General features: G+C 47.6%; 1 protein-coding gene across 1 annotated transcript; it reads left to right on the top strand.

The window, feature by feature from the left end:
* The first annotated feature begins 3242 nt into the window (after window positions 1–3242).
* STRC (stereocilin) lies at window positions 3243–19457 on the top strand. Its single transcript, XM_036736798.1, has 29 exons — window positions 3243–3306; window positions 3650–4432; window positions 4525–4549; window positions 5107–6361; window positions 7702–7764; window positions 7924–8034; window positions 8239–8405; window positions 8910–9096; window positions 9398–9513; window positions 10592–10724; window positions 11114–11296; window positions 11628–11666; window positions 11798–11965; window positions 12119–12184; window positions 12664–12789; window positions 13177–13235; window positions 13671–13794; window positions 13923–14035; window positions 15281–15416; window positions 15820–16016; window positions 16220–16310; window positions 16518–16674; window positions 17143–17312; window positions 17523–17678; window positions 18123–18265; window positions 18443–18591; window positions 18819–18916; window positions 18999–19146; window positions 19369–19457. Exons 1-29 carry the CDS (start codon window positions 3243–3245, stop codon window positions 19455–19457), a joined length of 5316 nt encoding a protein of 1771 aa, XP_036592693.1.
* The last annotated feature ends 145 nt before the right edge of the window (window positions 19458–19602 follow it).

Genomic DNA, 19602 nt, shown 5'->3' with positions numbered 1-19602 from the left:
ATGGTCTGGAAAAGGAAATGGCAAATCACTGCAGTATCTTTACCAAGAAAACCCCAAACAGGGTCACAAAGAATCAGATAGGACCGAAACTATCGAACAGCAACAAGCATTCCTAATAAAAAGACAAGAGCTGAGTAGAAATGTCAAAGTCTGAATATAGGAGTTAAGAGAACTATAAAAATATAAACATAAGCAAAAATAATAACTACTTGCATTGAAATGAAGAAAAGAAGGAAGGAAGGAAGGAAAGAAAGAAGGAAACAAGCATTTATTAAGTGCCCACTATGTGCTATGCACTGTGCTAAATGTTTTGCAAATATCCCTTTTGATCCTCATAACAAACTTGGTAGATAGGTTGGATTATTATCCCCATTTTGCAGTTGAGGATACTAAGGCAAATGGAGGTTAAGTGTCTCGCCCAGGATCACACAACTACAAAGTATTTGAGGCCCAAAATGATATCAAGTCTTCCAGAGTCCAAGCCTAGAGCACTCCTTACATAATACATTTGTTTGTGTTTATGTGTGTAGGTATGTGTATATTTATACATATATATATATATTTACAAATTTTTATTTTAGATATGGCCAACAGGGAAATTTGTTTTGCTTTATTATGTGTGTTAATACTGAGATTTTTCTTTTTCTTTTATTTTCAAGTTGGGCGATAAAGAGTGACACAGGAGAGGAGAGAGGGCAGATATTTGCTAACTGAAAACAACAAAATTCAATTTAAGAAAAAGCATTAAATGACAAGTAATTTCAAATGCTGCAGACATTCACCATCCTAAACCACCAGCCCTTGAGCTTCTGACTTCTAGCACTTAATAATAGGACCTCAAGTCCCAGTGAGTCTTGGTTTCAGTTGCTGTGCTAGAGCCACTGTTGGCCTTTGGGGCAGGGTTAGTTATGAGAGGGCTTCTTACAGATGAACACTAAAGGAACTCCATCTTGATTCCCAGCCTAGCCACTAGATTTTGAGTTCCGAAAAATCCAGCAGCCACAGCATCCCACCTGAAAGGGTGAGGTCTCAGGTGCTTTATAACTACGTTAGAGCTTCGAGTTGGCATTAGCAAGCGTGGGAAAGATTTTATTGGTTGGCCACAAGCACAGGCCCATCAAGTCCATCATTGGCAGGAATGGAAAAAAAGCCAATAACAATACTCCCACAGGATGAGCTGTAGGTCAAATGGTATCCCTTCTGCAGAGACATGTCAGATAGTGACATGGCAGCATCACCGCTTCCACCCCCTTCTGCAAAGACATGTCAGATAGTGACATGGCAGCATCACCACTTCCATCTTCTTTTTTAGGGGTGGAGAGGAAACAGGGGTTAAGTGACTTGTCCAGGATCACACAGCTCTTAAGCGACTGAGGTTGGATTTGAACTCAGGTCCCCCTGACTTCAGAGCTGGGGCTTTATCCACTGTACTACCTAGCTGATCCCCCATCTTCTTAAAAAAAAAATCCGATACTTCCCACCTTCTTTTCTTCTGCCCACCCCGACGATCTCCCTCTGCCCTGGCCACTTCCATTTTCTTTCTCCTCTGTGCTGGTATTTACCTTGGAAATACCTTGGTATTTCTTACTCCTGCAACTTCTCACCTTAGTTTGTGCCAGCCCAGGTGGCCAACCACTCAACAATGGCAGCTGCCAGAAAGATCAGTTCAGAGATACCTGCGAGCAGAGTCCATTCGGTCTGTAGTCATTTTAAGAAATATCCCTTTGATCAATCAAGATGAATTTTTGTTAGTAGAACTAAAATAAGTTTTGCTTTTTATTGATATTTGTTTTTGCCATGTATAGAACCTTCTTTCTTTCTTCTTTTTCTTAAATTTTTAAAGATTTTTTATTTTCAGTTGACAACACTCAGTTCCGCATGATCCTGAGTTCCAGATTTTCTTCCACCCCTCCCCCCCTCCCCCCGACGGCATGGAATCCGATATATCTTCTACATATAACTTCGCATTGAACTTATTTACACAATAGTCAAGTTGTAAAGAAGAATTATGACCAATGGAATGAATCATGAGAAAGAAGAAACAAAACCAAAAAATAAAACAAAAACAAAAGAGAAAAAAAAACAAAAGAAAAATAGGAGAGCAAACAGTGTGCCTCAATCTGCATTCAGACTCCATAGTTCTTTCTCTGGATGTAGATAGCTCTCTCCGTCATGAGTCCTTTGGAGTTGTCTTTGAACCTTGTATTGCTGAGAAGAACAAAGTCTATCAGGGTTAGTCATCACAGGACCTGCCCTCTACTAATATACCTCCCTTTCCCTGTCCCCTCCCTTCACCTTGTCGGACCCTAAGTGACTGCCTATCTCCTTCTAATACTGGCTGGCAGTCAGAGGCACAGAGAGATGGAAGGGTAGCCTCCCAGATTTCCTCACAATTCCCTGCACATACATTTCTTGGTCAGTACTGTTTGGGCCTTTGCCATGTTGTTCCTAACTTCCTGGAATGTTCCATTCTCAACTTTCTATTTATATTGTATATAGATTTTTTTGGTATATATTTGTTTGTGTGTTGTCTCCCCATTAGATCATAAGTTCCTTGAGGGCAGGGACTGTCTTTTGTCTCTTTTTGTATCCCCATTGCCCAGCAGAGTGCCAGGCATATAGTAGGTACTTAATAAAAGTTTATTGATTGATTGATTAGGAAGAGGTTTCCTGCTAATATTCTCTGGATACACATCTTTCTCCCATAATCCCATTTTTCGTTGCCTCCACTCTCTGGGTCCCTATCTCCTTATCTCCTGTGTCTCCTTCACACCCCAGCTCCTTTCTTTCCCTAAAGTCTCTAAACTTCTCTCCTATTCGTCTCCCTCCCTCCTTTCCAGTTGGGCTCCCATCTCTGGTTCTGCAGCTCATTACCCCTTGACTACCTCTCACAATATTATTTCTCTCCTGCATGGCTTACTCCCTCTCTCCCTTGCTTACCTTCTTCCTCTCTGACTCTCTCCCCCCTCTCTCTCTCTAGCCCCTTCCTAAGATCCTCTGGACTTCTCTGTCACTCCTTTCCCACCTTTCCTTATGACCACAGGATCAGATGATCAGAAGCTCAGGTGACGACACCATGTTAGGTTACCCATCTGTTAGGTTACAGATCTTCTTTCCTGCAGGCCTGGGTGGTGTTGATAGCTGGAGTCCATGGCTACTGTGTCCTGCCCCCATTCAGCTCCCCCTAGGAAAAGTAGCTGCCCGGTATTTACCTCCTAACATCTTAATGCTCACCTTGAAACATGGCTCTGAGCCTCTGGCCCTTGCTGTTCCTGCTGCTGCTGCTACTGCTCCTTCCCCATGCAGGTGAGGGAGGGGCTAGAGGATGGGGTGGGGAGTGGATGGGGAAAGTCTGTGGGGAGGGACTATTGATGGAACTTAATACCTGTTTGTTGAATTGAACCGAAGGGTTGAAGGTGAAAGGGGAGAGGAACAGGTAGACCAGGGCTAAAGGAGAGAGGAGCCAATCAATGGGAGAATGGGAAGGATCAGAAGTTGGGCCGGCCCTGCCCATGGGCCAATGATAGAATATAACTTCCCCACTTTGCCCAGTCCTTACCTTTCTGAGCAGAGAGAATAGGGACAGCTGGAGCTGGACCCAAATTTGGGTCATTTCTGCCACAGTGACCTCTGACTTCTTCCTCCACAGTGACCCTGGCCCCTGTGGAGTCCCAGGACGCAGACCCTGTAATTTCTCTCCTGGGGTCACTTTTAGGGGCCCTGGATATGGTCCCGCCAAGCTTCTTCAGTCGTTCACAGTTCTCTGACTTCCTAGACAATATTTCTTCTACCCTGGAAGGCTTAGAGCCTAGAGATATGGGTGAAGAAGAACCCCCAACCCTAAGACCCCCTGCACTACGGCTTCATGATTTTCTGGTGACCTTGAGAGGCAGCCGGGACTGGGAACCCCTGATAAAGCTACTAGGGGACACCCTGGCACTGTTAGGACATGAGCAGACACCTCGGGACTTTCTAGGGCACCAGGCAGGCACCCTAAGTGGGCTGGCAGAGGTGCTACTGAATGTCTTGCTTCCTGAGGAGTCCACAGTGCCTCCCCGGCCCCCCTGTACTCGGGATGGACCCCCTGACTGTGATCTGGCCGCTGATTGGTTACCTTCACTTCTACTGTTGCTGGAGGGCACTCGTTGGCAGGCATTGTTGCAGATGATTCCTGTGGCTGACACCAACTTCACAGACCCTGGCTGGGGGGAACCACCACCCCGACTTTTGCAGGGCCTCCTGGGCCTGTTACCACCACCTGAAGAGCCAGGCGCTGAAGGACCCCTTTGGGTGGGCCTACTTCGTACAGTGGGGGCTCCCCTCTATGCTGCCTTCCAGGGAGGGCTGCTGCGCATCACTCACTCCCTGAAAGATGAGGTGTTTGCCATGCTGGGGCAACCAGAACTTGACACTAGTGGGCAGTGCATGGGGGGTAAGTAGTGCCTGTGGGTAAGGAACTGGCACTAGAAGGAAGAGGGGGGTTGGGTTGTGATGGGGTCATCTCCTTTTCTTTCTCCATCCTAGGTAACTTGAGACAGCTGCTCCTATGGTGAGTAACCAAAGACCAGATCTGAGAGAGATTGAGCTGTTCCAGTTGAGGGAGACAAGCTGAGGGAGCCCGGCCTTGAGGGCTATAGTGTAGAGGGATGTTGTAGCAATGGGACTGGCCAAAGAAGAGGGGAGGGCTAAGCTAGATTGCCCCCTCCCCACCCCCCCCTACCCCTACCCCTCCCTTCAAAGGGTTGATGACATCACCCATTGCTAGGCTGATTGCTTCATAGGAGCTCTTCCCTGGGCAGTCTTTGAATTATCTAGAACCTGGCCTAGGTGGGCAGGAAGAATGCAGAGAGGGTTGTCCCTCAATTTTCTTCATGCTGTGGTAGGAATTTTTTTTAGTACTATGACCCATTCCCACCTGCCAGCCTTCTATGGACCATTCTCATTAATACCTAGACTCCCAGAGGACCTAGCCTGTGGCACAGTCTATATTTATCACCCCCTCACCTCCACCCCAATACATGACTCTGGACACAGGGTTAGAAGAACCCTGTGAGTGACAAGCTCTGAACTGACTGATCCTATCTTACATCCTCCTTCTGTACTCAGGGGTGTACTGCACAATGTATCCTGGGATGCCCAGGCACTGGGATTTCTATCTGGGACTCCACCCCCACCGCCTGCCCTCCTACATTGCTTGAGCACTGGGGTACCACTGCCCCGGGCCTCCCAACATTCAGCCCGAAGCAACTCTCGAGAGCCTCGAGCCTTCTCCATGGATACAATCTGCTACAACGAATCAGACTCTGACTTACCCTTCAGCATCTCCAATTTCTCCATCCACCTGTATTGTCAACATGCCAAACCCTCCACTCCCCGTCCACCTTCCAGCATGGCTGTGACCTGTGAGACAGCTGCATGGTATGTGACCTCTCTGGAGGTGAGCGCCCAGTTTTGGTTGCAGGCATGCCATGATCAGTACCCGGAACAGTTCCTGGAGGTCATCTGCAGTAATTTCTCCCTGATGTCACTGCCCAGACCCAACAGAGGCCTGGTGAGACGGCTCTGTGCCAGTCTCCTCCCCCCACCCACCAGTTGCCCAGAAGGCCTGCCTCCCATTCCTCTTACCCCAGAGCTTTTCTGGGGTTGTTTTCTGGAGAATCAGACATTGTGGGTGGAGCGAATGTGTGTGGAAGAGGGCCTAGAAGCAGTGCCTCCACAGAACCAGGCTTGGGTGCATCATGTGTGCCAGGGTCCAACCCCTGATGCAAGTGCCTTCCCACCCTGTCATGTTGGGCCCTGTGGGGAGCGTTGCCCAAATGGGGGCAGTTTCCTGGAGATGGTATGTGTCAATGATACTCTATATGACTCCCTCGTGCCCTTCTGGCCCTGGCTAGAGGGACAGTGTAGAATTAGCCATGGGGGTAACGATACCTGCTTGCTGGAAGGACTGCTTGGTCCTCTGCTGCCCCCGTTGCCTCCTCTGGGGCCCTCTCCCCTCTGCTTGGCTCCAGGTCCCTTTCTGCTTGGCATGCTATCCCAGCTGCCGAGATGTCAGGCTTCAGTGCCCACCCTCTCCCACCCTACCCGCCTACACTATTTTCTTCGCCTCCTGGCATTCCTCCTGGGCCCAGGGGCTGGGGGTATAGAGGCCCAGAGACTGCTGGGCCAAGCTCTGCTACTCTCCAGTCTCCCTGACAACTGCTCCTTCTGGGACTCCTTCAACCCATGGGGCCGGAGCAGCATGCTACGGTCAGTGGGTGAATACCTGAAGCAGGAGCAGAGGCTGACACCACCTGGTCCTGGCCCCCCTGATGGCCCCATCCAGGATCCTGGCAAGAGGGAGCTACTAGCTTGTTACAGTGTGAGTGCCCTGGCTTTTCAGAGGAGTTGGGGACCTGTTGGGGGACCAAAAGAGGTTTATTTTTGCCACTGCTACCCTCTCCCCTCAACCCCACCTTATACTCTTCTTTCATAAGGCAGGGTGGAGAGATGAGTTTGGTCTTTAGGGCTGAAGGTAGAAGAATAGGAGGCTAGAAAGGTCTGTGGAGCTAGGGTGGTATCTGAAGTGAGAATATCTAAAAGTTTAATATCTGGTCTTTAAACCAGAAAGACCTGGACATGCACTTCTGACACATACTGCCTGTGTGACTGCAGGCAAAGCATTTAAGCATTCTAGGCAATTCTCCCCTTCTCACACTCAGGATATTCACTAGGCTCTAAGACTACAATTTACAGAGAAAGGTGCATACCTTCATTAGTAAAGGGAATTGCCTCACTAGGAAGTTCCTTATTTCAGTGAAATCACAGGTTTATTTGTTCTCCTAAGTGGCTTCTGGATGTCCAAGAATTATGAAATGATACCTCAAATTCCATTTTCTCCATGAAGCCTTCCTTATCACCATGCCAGAAGTGATCAATCTGATCTGTGAACTTTCATAGCACTTTATCTGTGTCTTATGTACTTATCTCACCCTATTTTGTATCCTAAATATGTATACATTTTTATCTCTCTTACTAGACTATAAGCTCCTGAGGACCATATCTTATTTACCATATCACTTACTAGGGCCATGCTTTTCACATCCCGGGCATTTAACAAGTCATTAAATGAATGAATGAATGAATAAACCCAAATTCAAAGTAGAATGGCTATAATTAGCCAAGAAACTTTTGTTCTAGGCCCAACTCTGCCAATAATTATCTTTCTGACCTTGGGCATGCCACTTTATTCACCCTGGTTTTCTCATCTATAAAATGAAGGCATTATACTGGATGACATCAAAAATCCCCTCAATTTCAAAATTTTGTGATTTATGTCACCCTACTTATTGAACCTTGGATGACAACAAGTGGAGGTGGTTTGGTTGACAACAATCAACAAAATTTCAAATATTTATTGTCACCTACATCAAGCCAGTATTATGTTCATTGATCAAGGGGATTCAGAAATAAATATGGTCCCTACCCATAAGGAGCTTACCATATAACACAGAGTAGTTGAGGAAACAACAGAACTACACAACTTTAGGCTGGGTTTAATTAGGGCTGAGTACGTTGATATCCAACCAGCTCCTTAGTCCTGACATGAAGTAGTATGGGACTAAGGCCAGTTCCAAAGTAGGTAGAGTACCTGGGGGATCTATGAGACTGGCTGGTGAGAAGGGTTGCCTCTCTTTGATGTGTTCTTTTTCCCAATGGCAGCCTTTGCTTTGGGAATTGCTCCAGAGGGAGAAGAGTGCTTGGGTCCTACAGATCCTTGTTCAGGTAATGGTCCAGGGGTGGGAGACTGTGACCCATAAGACTTGGATTTCACAAGTCAGTGGAACCTCAGGTTCCTGTCAAGGCTTTGAGAGTATGCTCACCACAATGTTACCACCCCTTTTTCTTACCTTTCTACCTTCTCCTCCCTCTGCCATCCTCCAGGAGTACCTGCACATGCCCCCAGAGAATCTCCAGCAGCTGGTGTTATCAGCAGACAGTGAGGCAGCTCAGGGTTTCTTGGCACTCATCCATCACTCATGGGCCCAGCTGAAGGTGGGAAGTCACTGGGGGAAGTCACAAGGGGGTCACTGGTCCAGATTGAGGCACAGCGGGGAGCCTAGAGAGAAGAAGCAAGGGATACTTTGGGTTAGAGACCCATGCACAGGGACATGCATGGATGACTTGGGAGGGGCTTAATCAGTGGGAAGAAGAGCTTGTTCAAGATGAAGTCACTGATCACTATTGTGCTTCTGTCAGGTGCCCCCATCAGAGGAGAGGGCCCTGGGCCGACTGACGGCTCTCTTGCTCCAGCGATTCCCCCAACTCACGCCTCAGCTCTTTATTGAGCTTTCACCGCTCATCCCCTTCCTGGCTGTAAATGATCTGCTTCGATTCCCACCCTCCCTGTTGGCCAATGAGAGCGTGTGAGATACTTGCTTTTGCCATGAGCTGTCCTCTTTCCCCACCACCATCCTTGCCCTGGACCTAACCCTATCCCACCATGAAGTGAAGACTCCATATTCATTCCCTATCCTCCTCCTTCTCCCCCTGCTTCTCACCATGGTAGACACTTCCCTACTTGCTTCCCACCCGTTCTGGGGTCTCAGCCTACCTACCATTCATTCATAGGATCACAGATTTAGAGCTGGAAGAGACCTCAGAGGCCATTAAATCCAACCCCCTCATTTTACAAATGAGGAAATGAGATCAAGAGAGGTAGTGCTTCTCCCATAGTCACACAGGTAGTGAGCAGCAGAGCCAAAATTTGAACACAGGTCCCTTGACTCCTAATCCAGCACACTTTTCACTATACCACATGGCCAAACATGCCAAGATAAACCCTGGGTGGCCTCACTGAGTTGAGTACTGACATCAAAACTGAGGGTCTGGGAAAGGGCTAGGGGGTGACACTCATCTCCCTCCCCAAGGCTGGCCATCATCCGTGATCGTAGTCCAGCCATGAGACCTGAGCAAAAGGAAGCCCTGGCACAGCTGCTGCTGGCACCTGAGCTATTTGGGGAAGTGCCTGCCTGGTCTCAGGAGCTGCTGTGGGCTGCATTACCCTTGCTGCCCCACCTCCCTTTGGAACACTTCCTGCAACTTAGTCCCCACCAGGTACTGACAGTTCTTCCTAGGAATGTGAAAAGGCTTCTTCTCTTGGCCTTGACCCTTGACTTTGACTGGTTTCTGTCCCTGCCCTGCCCCTGTTGAATGAGATAGGAACTAGTGGTCAGGATTAGTTAGGTCTATGCTCTCTCTTTCCTTTCTCCCTCCCACCCCAAGAGTCATGACCTTTAGGCTGAAAGAGGGCTTTCTTGTAGCATGTTGGGAGAAGGCTGGGCCCAACTGTGACTCCTATAGTAATTCCCACCAAGACCAGCTTGACTGAACAATGACTCAAGCCTGTCCATTTTAGATCCAGGCTCTGGAGGACAGCTGGCCGGCAGCAGGGCTGGGACCAGGACAGGCCCGGCATGTACTACGCAGCTTGGTGAATCAGAGTGTCCCAGATGGTGAAGAACAGGTGCGAAGGTGAGTGGCTGTGGAGTTAAGGGGTAAGGACCATGTGGGCAGAGCTAGAAATGGACAGTACCAACTGGAATTTCAAATTTGTAAAACCTTTTTGGAGAGCAGTCTAGCAAAACACAATAACAGATACACAAACAAGCAGAACCTTCAACCCAATAATTCAATTGTTAGGAATATCCTCTGAAAGTGTCATCCAAAAATAAACAGAAGGACTTGTTCAAAGATTTTCAGAGCATCATTACATGTATTTTTTTTTTTTTGCAGGGGGGAAGGCAGGGCAATTGGGGTTAAGTGACTTGCCCAAGGTCACACAGCTAGTAAGTGCGTCAAGTGTCTAAAGCTGAATTTGAACTCAGGTCATCCTGACTCCAGGGCCGGGGCTCTACTTGCTGCGCCATCTAGTTGTCCCAACATTACATGTAATTAAAAAAACCAAACTATAAAAACTGAAAGTAACCTTACAACCATAGGAGAGTGGTTTGATAAAATATAGTAATATTGTGATGAACTATCATAATTCATTGAGATTGGCAAATATTTTGAAAATCTAGAAAGAACTTTATGAAATAATGAAAAGTGAAGAAAAAAGACTCCAACTGAGATCATAAGAGGAAAAGTGAATGAGAATGAATGGAGAAGGAATTCTTATGGTGATTTAGAAGGAGGGAATGAAAAGATGTTATGATACTTTAGGTGCCGAAATTAATTGATTTAAATGTAAATAGGTACTAAGAAAGTCTAGCTGTTTGTACTGATGCTTAACGTTATGTTTCTAGTAAAAGATTTAATTTCCAGAAAAGAAAAAACAGGACTAGCCATTGGCAGAGCCAGTGGAGCAGGAAAAGGCTAAAATGAAATTGCTGGAATCTGGGGAGGAAGAGAGAAGGAAGAACATGGTACCCTCAAGTAACACAAAGCTCAAGTGATGCCCTTACAAAGCCAAGCTTGGTACCACAGAGTACCTGCATGTTCTTTTTCAGCACCTATAATGCCAACTTAGAGCCCTGCCTAGTATCTACAGGATTCCTCCCTTCATGCCCATGTTAGTACCCACATAGAAAATGGCTCTGTGATTTCCCAGGCTAGGCTCCCTTGCCTGCTTCCTAAGTACTGAGGAACTTCAGAATCTTGTGCCCCTGAGTGATCCCTTGGGATCAGTAGAGCGAGGACTGCTTGAATGTGTAGCCAATGGAACCCTCAGCCCTGAAGGACGGGTGAGTCCCTTGACAGAAGAACCCTAGTTCCAGGGCTACCTTGCTGTGCCCATGTAGATAATTTTTACTCATCTGACCCAATCAGGCCTTTGTGGAGTGGTGTGAGGCCCCTTCCTCCCTTCCTGTCTCCATGTATGGGCCCCCTGCTACTACCTCTTCCTTGCCTTGTCTCCCCCTGGTCTGTGATACTTCCACTACCACCAGTACCACTTCATCCCCTCTTGGCCCACACCATTCCTGTCCCTCCTCATCCTCCTCCTTCTCCTTAACCCCTCCACATTGGTCCCAGGCCAGGGCCTAAACACCCTGAATGATTGAAGGTGAAGTTAAGAGGCTGGTATCCAGGTGCCTGTCTCCCATTTCCTGTTTAGAATCCTTATGTTTTGCAGGTGGCACAAGAACTGCTACGGGTGCTGCGTTCAACTGGGGGCACAGAGTTGAGTCCCCAGGAGCTGCAGGCCTGGGGCCCCCTCTTCTCTCAACTTGGGCTCAGCTTCCTGGAGGAGCTGTCAGAGCCCCAACTCAGAACCATTCTCCCTGCCTTGCAAAGAACTAACCTCACGCTTGGCCAGGTAAGAACATCCCTGATCCCCTAGGAAGCCTTCTTTGCTCCTATTCCTCAAAGAAACCTTCCCCTGTTGGCACTGTGCCTTACCCTGTGATCTGAGTGACAGAGATAATGAGCACTGAGTAGGGGGAGTCTAAGGGTAGGACCAAGAGGTTTTAGGAGAGAGGTTCTTGATCTTTTTGTGTGACATGGACCAATCTGGTGAAATCTATGGAATCCTCAGAATAATGTTTTTAAAATACACAGGATTACCAAGGAACCCAATTATACTGAAATACAATTATAAAAATATTTTTAAACAACAAGTTCACTCCTATTCTTCTTCCTCATTTCAGGCTACCCTGTTGCTTGAACGCCTTCTCCCACAAGAAGATGTAAGCAGCAGATCCTCTCTCCCAACGTCTCCCTGGCAGATCCCTAACCCTCTTCCCCACCACCACAGTCACCACACCCGGCCATTCAGCCTCACCTCTTCCTCAGGCCTCTTGTACTGGTTTCTCCTCAGCTGTCAGTGGAAGAGCTCTGTGCTCTCCGTCCTCTGCTTCCGGGCCTTAGCCCACAGTCTCTCAGAGTCATCCCCACAGAGGTCTTGGCTGCAGCCTGTCCCTGCTTGTCGCCCATGCTGTCTAGGCTTTCGTCAGCTCAAAAAGCAGCATTGCTGCAGTCTTTCCGGGTATGTAAGTGGATGGAAGGAGTAGTGGGGATAAGTAATACTAATGATTGGGAGGGTAGCAGATGCATCTAGCTCTGTCCTCTGCCCTTCTTGTAAACATGGCATCCCCAAAATGATAGAGATACAAAAATAATGCCAGCAATTTTTATTCAGGTGAGAGATGGAGTTCAAATCACGGGACCAATTGGTGCGAATCCAACTGTGTGCCCTGCTGACCAAGTATGTCTGAAGTTTCCTCACTCCACTCTAGCTCCACAGGTCTCAGGGCAGTTTCATTTACCTGGTGCTGACTTTCCTTACTCCAATAATCTCCAAGAAGTCAGACCTGTTCTACTCCCTGCCCTAAGCTGCAATAGATTTTATTCATCCCTTGGGAGGGGTTCCAGAATCCTGGAGCTGGTCCAGGTTCAAGAAGTGCAGTCCAGGTGTGTCTCATGAGTTACCTCATGTGTCTGAGCACCTGGTTGTGTAGAAACCTAAGGACTCCCAAAGTCTATCTTATGAGTTACAGAATGAAGTGGAATGGCCCACCGATAAGAAATCCTGAAATGGTAGGGAAATGTTTCTATCCCCACCCCTGCCCAAATGGACCATACTGTGGCTCCTCTTCATCTTCCCTTTCCCCCAACTGTCACGGTTCCTTTTTCTTTTCTAAGGGCTAAACATTACCCCTCTCAATTCTGCCCTAACCCCACCAGCCAGGTTCTCTTATCTGGCCAGCGTGTTTACTTCCCTTGCTGCCCCTAAAGCTGCTACAATTGGACACCCCAGTTCTTCTGGCCAATCTCAGTCCCTATCAGGAGCTGCCCTGGTCTGAACAGCAGGTAACACTCCCTGCCTGGCACTTTCTTCTTCTTCTTCTTCTTCTTCTTCTTCTTCTTCTTCTTCTTCTTCTTCTTCTTCTTCTTCTTCTTCTTCTCTCTCTCTCTCTCTCTATCCCTCTCTCTCTCTCTCTCTCTCTCTCTCACTCTCACTTCAACACCCAATCTAACTTGACACCTATGAGCCCTCCCATATTGGCTCCTAACCCTGCCTCTTTTCCATTTCTTCATTTCCCTTTCCCTGGGGAGAAAGTATGTGGGAAGACATAGGAACTTTGGGCGGGTGAAAGCTAGCCATGGTTCTGGCCCTTAGTGGGGCGGATGAAATAGACTCTGGGTGACTTGAGTCTTTAACAGACAGAGGCCTCTCTCGTTTCACTTCCTTTGCAGGCCCAGTTTCTCTGGAAGAAGATGTCAATGACCACCAACCTGACCCTAAGGAACTTGCGGTGAGTGTCTTATGTCAGAAGCAGGAAGTTTCTCTTCTGTTCCCTCTGCCCCTGTTGAGACAGCCTTCTTCCTTTTGTTCCAACCTGACCTTTGCAGAAGAGAAATAGGGGTCTCTCATGTCTGGTCTAGTCAAGATGTCTCTAGGGACTCTAGCCAAGATCATCTAAGACTGATAGATGACCTCTCCTTACAAACATACATACATACATTTATGCCATTGTTGAGTTGTTTCAATCATATCTAACTCTTCTTGAACCCATTTGGGATTTTCTTGGCAAAGATACTGGACATACATTTATACACAGATACACACACACACACACACACACACACGCGCACACACAATTTTGACAGCATTATAGGTGTCAAGCTGGGAATGGGGGGCAGGTGGCAGGCTGTTGTCTGGCTTAATTGCTTCTCCTTTTTTCCCTCAGGTCTCTGGGCACCCTGGCAGGAGGCATGACCTGTGAATGGCTGCAGCAGTTCAGCTGGCAGACAGATTTCCTTAAAGTGGTGGTCTTGCTCTACCAACTGCCTGGTGGGGTTCGAGGGAGTCTGGTGAGAGACTTTACTACGTGCACTATAGGAAAAATAGTGATACCAGACACTGAGGGGAGGAAGGAGCAATGTTGGTATCAGATATCCAATTTAGGTTCCTGAAAACACTTCCTCACCCCCTCCCACAGAGGGCCTGTATTTGGGAGGAACTACAAAGAAGGATGGAAATGTCCGAGCTGGAGCTAGGAGGCCTGGGATCAGACCTGAATGGTCTGCAGCGGGAACTACTCTTCCAATTACCGTAGGTGCTGGGGTCCAATGTCATGGGGTGACAAAGTTCCAGGAGGCCTACTGTGGGGAAGATGGGAATTTTGCCATTAGGAGATGCTGTCAAAAGTGGTTATTTCCTGCCTTGGATCACAGTGCCTTTCATAGTGTTTAATAAGTGCTTGTTGGGCAGGGTTGGGTTGGATTGGATTGGATTGGGTCACTCAGATTACTTCTGGATCAATAGGTAAGTAAGGATTCTGGTTAAAATGACTATTTCTATTGGTTGGCAACCCAAAAATGCACCCCAGGAGTGAGAGAAGTAAAGGAGTACATCGTCTTCATGTTTATCTCCATGCTTTGCTTCCACTGCAACATGTATGTGAACTGTGTTGCTGGAGATTTTGGGGAAGTGAGTGGGGATGATCTCAGTGCTTACCTAGGAATGAAGCAGTGATAAAAAGTAAATTCTAATGTCATATTTCTGAACCTTTCTCCAGCCTCTCCAGAGACTTCAGTCTCTCCACTAAAACTAACTATATTGTCTGGCCCAATTTCAAAGTTGTCATCTCTGGTTTCCTATATCAGAGAAATAGGACTACTTCCAGTGTCATTTTCATGCAAAGATGTGTGGGTTCTATTACATCACTTCCTGTCTGAGAGACTGCACCCTTCCCCCTCCCCCAACTTCTTAGTAGAATGGGAAAATGTCAGAAGACCTGTTTCCTAGCTTTGTCTTTCCCCTTGTGCTGTGACTTTGGACAACCCTATTTGGGTTCCAGTTTTGTAATTTGTAAAATGGATTATTAAATTAAAATTAATTTTTGTCTCACCTCAGAGTATTGTCGTGAAGATCAAATTAGGTAATGGATATGGAAGTACCTTGAAAATTTTGCAAAGTGTTATAAAAATGATAGGTTCTATTATTGTCCCTTCCTATTTGGTACATTCCATTATGTCACGGTCTTTTGGAGCCAGCATCAAGTGGATTGAACTGGAGGGCTGTCTCAATACCATGTCCTTTTCAGAGGACCTGAAACCATACCACTTCTATTCTCCTCTCACTTCAAGTGCAATCTTGGGGGAAAAAGTCAGGGATATTTCATTTCATTTCCTGTTCAAGAATAGGAATAAGGGGTTCTGCTGGTATTGTACTGTAGCTGTGGCCTCTCTGATGTCACTGCCTATTCAGGGACACTTTGCTGTCTTGGGACTTTGGGGTTATCTGGTGTCACTTTCTGACTGGACTTAGTTACTAACTGATACTTAACTCTTGTAGAGTCCAGCTGATTGACAGGCTGTCCAATGATTCCATTCTCTTGGTACTGGAGCTGGTACGAGGAGACCCTGAGCAATTCCTGGTGCTGCCCCCGCTCCGACGAGAAGCCTTGGCAGAGAGGGCACTACGAAGCCTGGTAAGGGCCTTCCCTTCTTATACTTTAAAAGGCGTTGCCCCTCTGAACCACTTGAGTTTTCCTTATCCTTCAGGATCTCAGATTCCCTTAGGCATTAGACTCTTTCCTAGGGCCTCCCTATTCTATTTCCTAGACCTATCCACAAATCCTGCATCTCACCTACCCCCGGGTTCTATCTCTTCAGAGTCCAGATCAAGAAGAATCTCAGGGAACAACTCCCAGTCTCCCAGGCCTAGCCTTTTTTAGCTGGGCTCATTGTTCAAGAATATTTTGAGGGCCAGAGTGGAATGGAGAATCAAAGAATCACAGGGTCCAGGAAGGTCAGAGGTTTTGGGACTTTGGTCAGTAATTGTGGTGTTTTGAGACAGAGGTCAAAGTGCCCTGGGCTTGCTGCTTTCCTCAGGCTCCACAGGACATCCCACTCTCAGGGGAAGTGCTGGAGGCTTTGGGCCCTCTGGTTGGATCCCTGGGGACAGAGAGCATAGGCCGGATCCCTCCACAGACTCTGCTGGCCCACCTCAACCGGCTGCAGAACTTCTGCCTGGGAGAACCATTTACCACAGAATTGGGATGCTTGCTGTTGCATGAGTCTGCATTTGGGTATGGACCTTCAGGAGTCTAGAACTCCATTTCTTTGCTCAGAATCCTTGAATCCTAACTCTACCCAACTTCTAAGACCTCATTTATAATATTGCTTCTCGACCCCTAGTCTTCTCCAGCTCTCCTTCTCCTAGGTTCCTGGTTTTTTTTCTTGATCTAAATCCCCTCTTCTGTTGGCACTGACTTCACCACAAATTCCCCAGGCGGCCAGAACTCTGGAGCCGAGATGAAGTGGAGCAGGCTGGACGCCTGGTGTTGACTTTATCCTCTCAAGCCATTCTTCTACTGCCCAGGGTGAGGTGGGGAGGGCATAGAATTCCATCCACTAAAAAGTGGGTAATTGACACATAAATTAGTAGGGCATGAAGAAACATAGAGGGAGGGCAGAAAAAGGAGAGAGGCATTAGGCATGTATGAGGAGGGCCATAGAGGGGGCAAAGGCTTTAAACCGAGACATCTGGCTTTGGCTGCCTCCATGTCTTCCAACCTCTTTGATTTCAGGAGGCCTTGGGGCCTGAGACCCTGGAGCGACTTCTAGAAAGGCAGCAGAGCTGGGAGCAGAGCAGGGCTGGCCAACTGTGTGGAATTCCAGAGCTAGGCCTCAGAAAAGCAGCCCTGGTGACTGGGGTTGTCCAGGCAGAAGGTGAAGATGAACCAGGTGAGAGCCCCCCAACTTCTTAGACTTCCTATATGGTGCAATAAGAAAGGGTACACAGGGAGTGGAGACAAGTTCTAATTCTAATCACTAACTTGCTTTATGACTTTGAGCAAGTAACTTCATCTTTTGGTGACTTTGCTTGTAAACAGAAGATTTAAAGTCCTCTCTGGCTCTTAACATGCTGTGATTCCATAGCTCTCCATAACCTTTCTGCTGCTCCCTGGACTCTCTTAGCTCAGCCTTCCACCATATCTCTCCTCTCCCCAATGCTTTCTGCCCCACCTTCCCTCTCCTCAATGTCTTACTGCATCATTGTCTCTGATGCAGATATGGCAACCATTAAAATGGCAGACTGTGATGCCCCTCTTCGTTCATAAAAAAAGTAAGGGCTATTGCTTTCAGAGGAGCCCTGTGAGGCCAGGCTTTTAGTTCTGCATTGCCTCTCTCTGGCCCTCCCTTGTCCCTCAGATCCTGTGCCCACCTGTGCAGATGTTCGGGGGACATTCCCAGGAGCTTGGTCAACAGCACAGATTGAAGAAATGGGACTCTCTGACTTCGAGGACTGCCTGGGCTTGTTTGCAAAAGACCCCAGTCTTGGGCCTGAGGAATTACGAGCAGCAATGGGCAAGGCAAAAGAGGTCAAGCAGAGGGCTGGGAGTACATAGAAGTCAATGGGGGTGATCAGTATAGGAACATGAAAACAAAGATGTTTGAGGATGAGGAGAGGAAAGGGGATGGCAACAGGAGAAAAGGGGCCAGACAGAACCCCTTCTTGAGCAGGTGGCCAAAGGAATAGTTTGCTATGTTTCCCTAAAGGGAACCTGAATTTCAAACTTCCTTCCTCTTAGTTGTGGGGTCCCCCTCAAGGACTTCATCCTGAGCAGATCCTCCAGCTGGGTCGGCTATTAATAGGGCTGGGAGAGCGTGAGCTCCAGGAATTGACTCTGGTTGACTGGGCAGTGCTGGGAGCCTTGGGACAGTTGGAAGGCTGGAGCAAAAATCAGGTGATTACTTCCAAAGGACTCAGGGGTCTCAGACCCTTAGGTATGTCCAGGCTCTTGGATCTTTTCTTTGAGACTTCTGTTTCTCAACCACCCTACATCTTTTCTTTTTAATTTCCCCCATCATCCCTATAACCCTATGATGCCATGTTCTCTGTGCTACAGGGTCTCCTTCAACTATTCCATATATTCCTTTCAACTTCTCATATGTCCCTAGACCTCAGCCCTGGACACTTAGCCTTCCCCTTAGGCTCTGTGCGGTCAATGGCATCACAACAATGGTTGAGAGCATCACAGAGCTGAAAGGGATCTCACTTATATGGCATGTACCTATCTTCTTAAAACTGGAAATTTTTTAAAGAATCTATTTGGTATTAAATTTCTATAACCATGATGCCTTCCCCTCTATCATCTCCCCCTTGGTTCCCATATCCCCGTACCTTCCAGCTCCAGGTCATTGTCTCCAGCTTCTTACGCCAGAGTGGCCGACATGTGAGGAACCTGGATTTTACTCACCTAACTGCCCTTGGCCATGCAATCTGTGGCCTTCGGCCAGATGAGATACAGCATATCAACAATCGGGAGTTCAGGTCCTTTGTGGTGTGGACAATGAGGGGAAGGGTGGGTTTATTGGCAAAGGTCATCAAACAGGGGTCCCTAGGAAAGTGTGGGCAAAGAAAGAAAATCCCAGTTCGGAGGCTAAGTTTCATTTGTCAAAGTAGCTCCTTTCTGCCCTACGACCATGCCCTGGTTTCAATTGTCCACAGCAAGGCCGTTCTCTTCCTGGGCTTCCTGCCCCTCCAGTGCTCTGAGGAACAGCTAGAGGCCCTGGCTCACCTGCTTGTGTTGCCTGGAGGCTTTGGACTAGTCAGTAATTGGGGGCCTGAGATCTTTACTGAAGTTGGCTCAGTTGCAGGTAGGAAGACAGGATGTGCTGGAGATAGGGGAGGGCAATAACAATGGGCAAAGGGTCTCTGGTTTGAGTGGTGGGGGAGGGTACTTTCTAAGGGACTAATGGGATTTTCAAGGTGAAGAAATGAGGAAGGGGTCTAGGTGAAAGATTTGGGGGGAGTCTGTGAATAAAGGATTAATGGGCACAGTCCATAGTAGGACCTAAGTGCTTCACTCTAACTGGCTCTCTAGCTGGGCTCCCAGACCTGGCGCTTTCAGCACTGCTTCGGGGACAGATCAGGGGCCTCACTCCATTAGCCATTGCTGTTATGCCAGCACCCAAGTTTGCTGTGAGTACCAACAGTGGGATTGGGTACAGGAAAGCAGGGCACAGAGAGTTGGGATTGAGGGAGAATAATGTCAATTCACCAGGTGGTATTCGGCCCTGTCCAGCTTTCTGGTTTCACCAGTGCTCAGGCTCTGGCCATCACACCTGAGCAAATGGCCTTCCTGAGCCCTGAGCAGCGTCAAGCAGTCATCTGGGCTCAGCATGAGGGAAAGGAGAGCCTAGAACAGCTGGGTGAGTGATCAGTTTTGTAATTTGATTTCTCCATCTCCACAGCCTGTTCTTGACTCCCAGGATCTGACCCCTATTCTCCTGTGATATATGGTTCTTTGTCCCTCATGCTACTAGTCTAGGCAATACCTGGGGTGAAGGGGTCCATAGACAGAGGAGCTGGGTTCCAAGTAGATCCCTGAGAAGTAGAAATCAATCCCTTTTTTTTTCTTTATCTTTCTGCAGGGCGTAACACAGCTTGGGGCCTCCAGGAACAGACAGTTTCTTTCTGGACCCCAATACTGATTATTTTCCTACTTGGCTGTTTACCTTGAAGCTGAGGGTCTGGGGAGCCAAGAAGGGAAGCTGATGGAAGAAGGGCCTGTGGTCACATTTAGTAAAGTATAAATGGAAGGGTGCCTAGTTGTTATTTATATTTGTAATTTGTAATATATAACAAAGGCTAAAAAGGAAAATGCT

Source organism: Trichosurus vulpecula, chromosome 8, assembly GCF_011100635.1.
Source record: "Trichosurus vulpecula isolate mTriVul1 chromosome 8, mTriVul1.pri, whole genome shotgun sequence".
Lineage (NCBI taxonomy): Eukaryota > Metazoa > Chordata > Mammalia > Diprotodontia > Phalangeridae > Trichosurus > Trichosurus vulpecula.
This window is presented reverse-complemented; position numbering and strand designations above follow the sequence as displayed.